This window comes from Alexandromys fortis, unplaced genomic scaffold, assembly GCF_014885135.2.
Source record: "Alexandromys fortis isolate MF-2015 unplaced genomic scaffold, M_Fortis_MF-2015_v1.1 scaffold_461, whole genome shotgun sequence".
NCBI classification, from domain to species: Eukaryota; Metazoa; Chordata; class Mammalia; order Rodentia; family Cricetidae; genus Alexandromys; species Alexandromys fortis.
Genome location: NW_026068398.1, coordinates 113177 through 120452, shown reverse-complemented (window position 1 = coordinate 120452; position 7276 = coordinate 113177). Strand labels below are relative to the sequence as shown.

Here is a 7276-nt window from a genome sequence, read left to right as displayed (position 1 = left end):
GTGTATGTAATTTTACAATAATGAAGTTAAAGCCTTCCTTTTTGATTAGATAGAAAGGGGGAAATTATGTGGAATGTCTTTCTGTATGCTATGAATATGTTTTATATAGAGGGGGCAAAAGAAGGAGATTGTTCTTGTCAGGGACAGCAAGGCATGAGGAATAATGTTAACTGAATTTAGGAAGGTTGAGAAAAATGATCATGAGAACAGTCCCCTTCTTTTCCAACCTCTATATTTCTCATACATGAGGCCCAAACTGTAGTCCCTTCATTGGATATGTAAGCTTGAATAAAAAAGCTTCACATAGACTCATATGTTTAAATACTGAAGTCTCACTTGGAGGAAATGTTTGGTAAATATTAGGAGATTTTATCTTGTAGAAGGTGTGTCATTTTGAAAAGTTAGATTATACTAAAGACTCATGCTTTTTTCAGAGACTTCTACTTCTTGTTTCAGATTGATCTTGAGACCCTCAGCTGCTGTTCCAGACACCAAGCCTTGACTCAGTCATAGTCCACTCTAATATTCCGAAGCTTTAAGCATAATAAATGTGTTTATTTTATGCTGCCTTTATCTTAGTGTATTTTCATAGCAATAGAAAAATAACCAAGGTAAATAGCCTTAGTGTTTCGCACTATGGTGAAGAATTCTGTGAATCTAAGAGAAATGAACTTGCTAAGCCAGTGATCAGATTTTACCTCAAAGACCCGATGTGACCTATGGTAGATTTACATAACAGTGGCAAATTCTGTATTTTTGATTTTCTAGGTAGGTAGATCTCACTTTCATAAAGTTTTCTTGACAGGTTCTACTTATACAAAATTCTATTATGAACCAAGATGAGAGTCATGGAATAATAAACCGAATGAACTAGAAACACACCTGGTTCTCATTTTAACCTGAGTGTACCATCCTCAAGGAGAAGAGAGGACATCAAATATGCTAGGATGTTTTTATGTAATTATCATGGTACCACTTTCCTTTTGTTTTTCCCTAAAACATTAATGCTGCTATAATCAAAAAACAAGCCATGACTTCTGCCTAAAATATGAAAATACTCAGAAATACCCATATATTTTCTTCTCATGAAATTTCAATGACTAATGTAGGGTACTTTGTAGTTGTCAGTTTACACTTTGTTCATGGGAGACTGCCTCCTATGATAAAATAGCACAAGAAGAACATATAATGTGTTGAGGACATTGGATTCCTTCAGAACTTACATGCAGAGAGAATTCCACAGAAAGTGTAAAAAAAAAATGCAGGTCAAACACCTGAGAAGAGTGCTTAATCTAAGGATGTCTGCATAAATTTCTGGGGTGAACCTATATTCTGTGTCTTTTGCACCACCTGGTGGCCCTGAGTGGCCTAACAGTGAGGTTTATGTCTGAGTTAACACTGAAGTTCCATCACTGTGTCTCTAGCACAGTAATAAGTGGCTGTGTCCTCAGATCTCACACTGTTGATTTGCAGGTACAGAGTGTTCTTGGCATTGTCTCTGGAGATGGTGAATCGATCCTTCACAGATGGTGCATAGTTTGTTGTACTGCTGTCTTTATTAATATTTCCAACCCACTCCAGCCTTTTCTCTGGAGCTTGGCGAAACCAGTGCATCCAGTTATCACTGAAAGTGAATCCAGAGGCTACACAGGATAGTCTCAGGGATCCTCCAGGCTTCACCAGGCCTCCCCCAGACTCCACAAGTTTCACGTCAGACTGGACACCTGTAAACACAGAGAATGTTGTTAGTAAATTGTCAGAGAAGCTCTAACTTTTATATATCTTCTCCATGTTCACTAACACAGTCAGTATCTCTTTTTCATAAATTACCTTTTAAAGAAGCAACAAGGAAAACCCAAATAAGCACCAAATTCATTGTGTATTTGTTTTCTGTGCTGATCACTGAATGGGAAGACCTAGGCATTCAGGACTGATTCCTTTGTCTGAGCTTCAGAGTCAGGATTTATCTGGTTTTCATGAGAACAGATGGGCCTTATTTGCATACCTTCCTGCTATATAAGTTCTGTTTTTGGAGCTAAGAGATAGCATGCTATAATATGTTTGTAAATGTGCTGGGGAAGTCTAGCATTAAAGACTCTAGGATTCTGATAACAAAAGGGGATTTCTGTGTGTAAATTTATAATAAAATATGTAAATTTAATATAAGAATAAATGAAAAATATCATCTACCATGAGCAAGTAGGACTCATTCCAGAGATGAAGTAAAGTTTTACATATGTAAAGTTACAAATGTAATCCATGACACAATCAGACTAAAAGACAAAATCCATATGATCATATCATAGGACTGAAAAATGAGTTTAACAAAATCTAATATCTCTTCGTGATAAATGCTGTGAGATTCTAGGGACTTGTGCCATGAGATTCTAGGGACACAAGGGATATACTTCACCATAATAAATGCAATACACTGGAAGCTATCAACAAACATCAACTGAAATTAAAAGAATTTATAAGCATTTCCACCAAAATCAGGAACAAATTTATCTACTCTCTATATACCAATTCAAAATAGTACTTGAAGTCTTATCTAGAACATTAATATAACTAAGGAGATAAAGTGGATATAACTAGGAAGGGTAGAACTCAAAGTTTCTATCCTTGTAGATGATAAGATTGAATATACAATTAACCCTAAAATGCCCTCTGAAAACTCCTACAACTAAGAAATGTGATTATTAAATATCAGGACATAATATAAATGCACAGAGATCAGTGACCTTTCTATATACATATGATAATGAAATTGAGATAGAACTTGACAAGGAAACAGTACATTCACAAGAGCCTCAAAAATATCTTGTGGTAACTCTAACCAAGTAAAATATTTGTATGATAAAAACTTTAAAATATTGAAGAAAAATTTGAAAAAGCTAATAGAGATGGAAAGATTTCCCCCACAAATGAATTAGTAGGATTAATACAGCTAAAATTCTCATTTTATAAATAGCAATCTACAGCTTCAATACATGCTTCAGCAAAATTTCACTACAAATATTCATAATTGAAAGGACAATGTTCAGATTCATCTGAAAACAACAAGAACAAGAATTCAGGAAGTTAAAATAATCCTAATGAATACAAGAACTGTTGAAGGTGTTACCATCTCTGACATCAAATCATACTATAGAGCTGTAGTAATAAAAATAGCATGGTGTTGGCATGAACCTGGCATGTTGATCAATGGGAAAAATTGAAGTCACTTACGTAATTCCAAACACCTACAGACACTTGACGTTTTTTTCCAAAATAAGCCAAAAGTACAACTAGAAATAAAAGGGAATCATCATAAACAAATAAAGCTGGCCATATGGTTTGGATTCATGTAGAAGAATGTAAAAAAATATATATTACACCCTCCCCCCACACACACATAGATTAGGCTACAAAATGGAAAATATTTTTTAGCAACTTCTCATCCATTATGAGGATAATTTCTTGAATATCTAAAGAACCCACAAATACAGGGTATCAAGAACACAAATCAATTAAATGGGATAGATTCAAAATGAGAAGTCTCAAAAAGTTTGAGAAGGATGAAAAGAAATATTCAAAATTCACCACCATGAAGAAAAAGCAAGTCAAAAGTGCTCTGAGACTTAAATATATACTAATTCAAAATGTCCTACGTCAATAAAAAAATATGGCAAAATAATGACGTCATTATTTGGTCAAGTAGAGGAAGAAGCACTTACAGGTGGTGAGAATAAAAATTTGTACAGCTATTATAAAAATCATAGTAGAGGTTCCTCAGGAGTGCAATGAGATCTACCTCAAGTTTCAGTTTATTCATATATCTAGAAGATGTTGCAAACTAAGATGAAGACACTTGCTCAAACATATTTATTTCTGCCTAGATGTCCTTCAGTGGATTGATGGATGAAGAAAATATGGTTCATTAACATGATGTAATTTTATTCAGATGTTTAAATTTCAAAGTCATGAAATTTGAAGACAGAGAACTGGATCTAGGGAAAAAGGCATACTGAGTGAGGTAACCCAGACCCCAAAATACAAACATGGTATACATGCCCCTACCTGAGGTATTTGCTCTTGAGGTTTAGGTAAGTATGTTTTATTCCACATAACCACACATGTGAGGTTTAAATTATGGGATTAGACAGTCAGGTTAAATCTATCCAGGAAGCTGAAATGGAATGCAGATGTCGGGCAATGGAATCAGATCAAAGTGTCAGGGAGTTAGAAGAGGGAAGAATAGAGGTTTTATGGAGAGGGAAAAGTAAAACTAAAGGCCAATTGGAGGTTCATATGGAAAACAATGAAATAGAAGCTGCCTAAATTGCATACATATATGAAGGCAATCTGAATAGATTTACATATAACAGGGAAGATGAAGATGTAGATGGATATCTCTCATAATCAAATGAGGCCTCCAAATCTAAGAATATGTTTTATCTAATTGGATTATTGGCCAAGTATGTCCCATGCAACACCCAAACAACCCAGTCTACTGCTAAATATATTACTTGGTGTCCACATAGGTAAGGTAATATTGACAAAGACAATACTTACACAAATCATTGAAAATAGATAACTTGAGCCGTGGCCTATCTGGAGTGTTCACCCCTAGTGATTAGTATTCACAGGAACTGGAAGGTATTATGCATGCTACCAAAGTAGAAAGATAAATTCCATTCCAGCCATTACTGTAGCATATGCCTGAATGAAGTAGCTATTAGCATAATACTGGCACAAAACACTGGGGAATAATCAACCAATGTCTGATTTCCTTTAAAGATTACCCTATGAGATGAAATACATCTATAACACTGCTCTTATTGCCAAGAACAAGAGAAGAGACAGATCAGGGACCTACGGCAAAGTCAAATACTAGTATCATTTTAAAATAACATAGCAAAAATTTATTCCTAATGACATTCTAAAATATTCATATATCAGTGGTTACCTCAGCCATAATCAGACATATTTCCTGCTTCATAAGATAATTATAAGTATAGAAATCCATTACCAGACAATGTGCAAAGAGTGAGACACAATGCAACAGTCAATCCTAAATGGGAACTCTGTAGAACAGGTGACAGAAAGAATGTAAAAAGGAGTAAGAGAACACTAGGGAATCTGGGCACTAATTGCCTTTTAATCCAAGCACTTGGGAGCCAGCAGTAGGCAGGTTTCTGTGAGATCGAGATCAGCCTGGTCTATAGAGCATGTTTCAGGAGTGTTCTAGGACAGCCAAGGTTACAGTGAGAAACCATGTCTCAAAAGAAAGAGAACCACCAGGAAAACAAGGATTGCTAAAAAAAAATATCAATAGAATTAAGCAACTAATGAGACAGATGGAAAGCAGAATGGGACCATGGTTTTAACAGCTACACATCATACAAGGGGTAAGATCTAATCGCATGGCATTGTATAAATTAAATGTCAGAGAAGTATAAATGCCAAGCAGCACACAGATAGATAAAATAAAAAAGACATACAATCGTCAATAAATATTTTTAAAAGTATTCAATATTTATAGACATAATGCTAATTCAAATTAAAACCACTTTGAAACACAAGCTTTCCAAAGTAGAAGTGGGTGTTATAAAAAGTCTGACAAATTTTTGAGATCCTGAGAGAAAGCAGTCCTCATATACAGTGGTGGTGACAAAAATTAGTTCAACCATTGTAGAAATCTGATTGGAGATTTTTTCATAAAACTAAAACTAGAACTAACATACTATCCTCATGTATTGGAAAAATACTCAGAGTATCTCATATATTATGTATTTATATTTACAACCCTATATTCATTGCTGTTTTGTTTACTTCAGCAAAATATTAAAATTAACCAAGTTATTCATAAGCAGACCAGAAAATTGTTGTGGCATAGATTAATGCAGACAAATTGTAATAAATATATACACAGCTTTAATGGAAAAATCAAACTCATGAAACCAAGGTTCCAGCAGAGGACAGGAAACAGGAAGGGCCCTGTGGGCTTCCACATGCCCAATTTATAAGTAAACACTCGCCTGAGGCAAGCCCGCCCCAATGGGCTGGCTTAACCCTACAGAAAATAAAGCATATGAGTTACATATAATAGGAAAATATTGTTCATCTCCAATGAAAAATGAAATTACAATGTTTGTAGAAAATGATTTGATATAGAGTGTAAAATAGTGGGGAGTGGTAGGTGGGTATGGAGAGAGAACTGGGATTTGTATTTAAAACATAAAAAAGTAACAAACCAAAATGTAATAGATATAAGAGTAACTGAGGTCAAATAAACACTGATGATAACTCAATTACACCTCATACAAAGAATCTAGATACAACCAGACTCACACACACTCACACAAACACACACATGTGTGGGAGTACAAAATAAATGTATCTGTGTTGCAGTTTAGTGTGAAGCTCTGGCCGCTAGTATCCTATTTGGGCCTACAATCAATAGAAAAAGCACCCTCTACAACCACTCCATGTGGAATGAGACTGGGTACCCTAGTTTCTTCATTCTAATTATGCACTCTTTTGCTGTTTTAGTGAGATAAGCCTTAGATTTCTATTCTGAAAACTTTGTATATGGTGAATTTGCATATGATCAGGTAGTAAACAAACCTGGATATACGATGTAATATTCAAAGATCCATGATGTCTTCAGGTGGGTCAACCTGTCCCTTTCCTTGGCTGTTTTCCATGGCTTCATGCTGCTTGTTTTTTCCCTTAAACCTACAGCTTGAGCTGGGTGTGCACACTGTCTCCTCTCTTATGCATCTCATAGTTCCACTGTTTTATCCTATGTAACAGGGCAAATGTGAGCTAAGACTTATATTCCTCATGTGCCTGTCATATTGTGTGCTCAGAATCAGTGAATTTTTTCTTTCCAGTGGTTAGTACCTCTGCACACTGGGATTACTTCATCATTCCTTCCCTGCATAATGCTCCTAAAGAAGTGCTATTCTTGAACTCATAGGATCATTTGTATTCCCATTCAGTGTCTAGCATTTTTGATGAAACAGAAATAAAATACATTTTAACTTAAAATGATAAAATATATGTTCTCTCTTTATATAAATCATGTAAAGTTACAAATTTGTAAAAGAGCAAGTGGTTAATGGTGAGGTTTTGAAGGAAATATATACTTACATTAATATATAATTTAAAGATATGATATATTGTAATAAAATGTTGAAGGATAGTTTTTAATAAATATTAGTTATATATTTGTTGAGATAGATCAGTGGCTATACAGTGGTTATACTTCTTTAAATCCAAGACCAAGATT

General features: G+C 34.8%; 1 gene segment (V, D, J or C); it reads right to left on the bottom strand.

Moving 5' to 3' along the window:
* Positions 1–1392: 1392 nt before the first annotated feature.
* LOC126495592 (immunoglobulin heavy variable 3-74-like) lies at positions 1393–1941 on the bottom strand. The segment is given in 2 exon segments: positions 1393–1724; positions 1831–1941. Coding segments are annotated over 2 exon segments (426 nt in total).
* Between the last annotated feature and the right edge of the window lie 5335 nt (positions 1942–7276).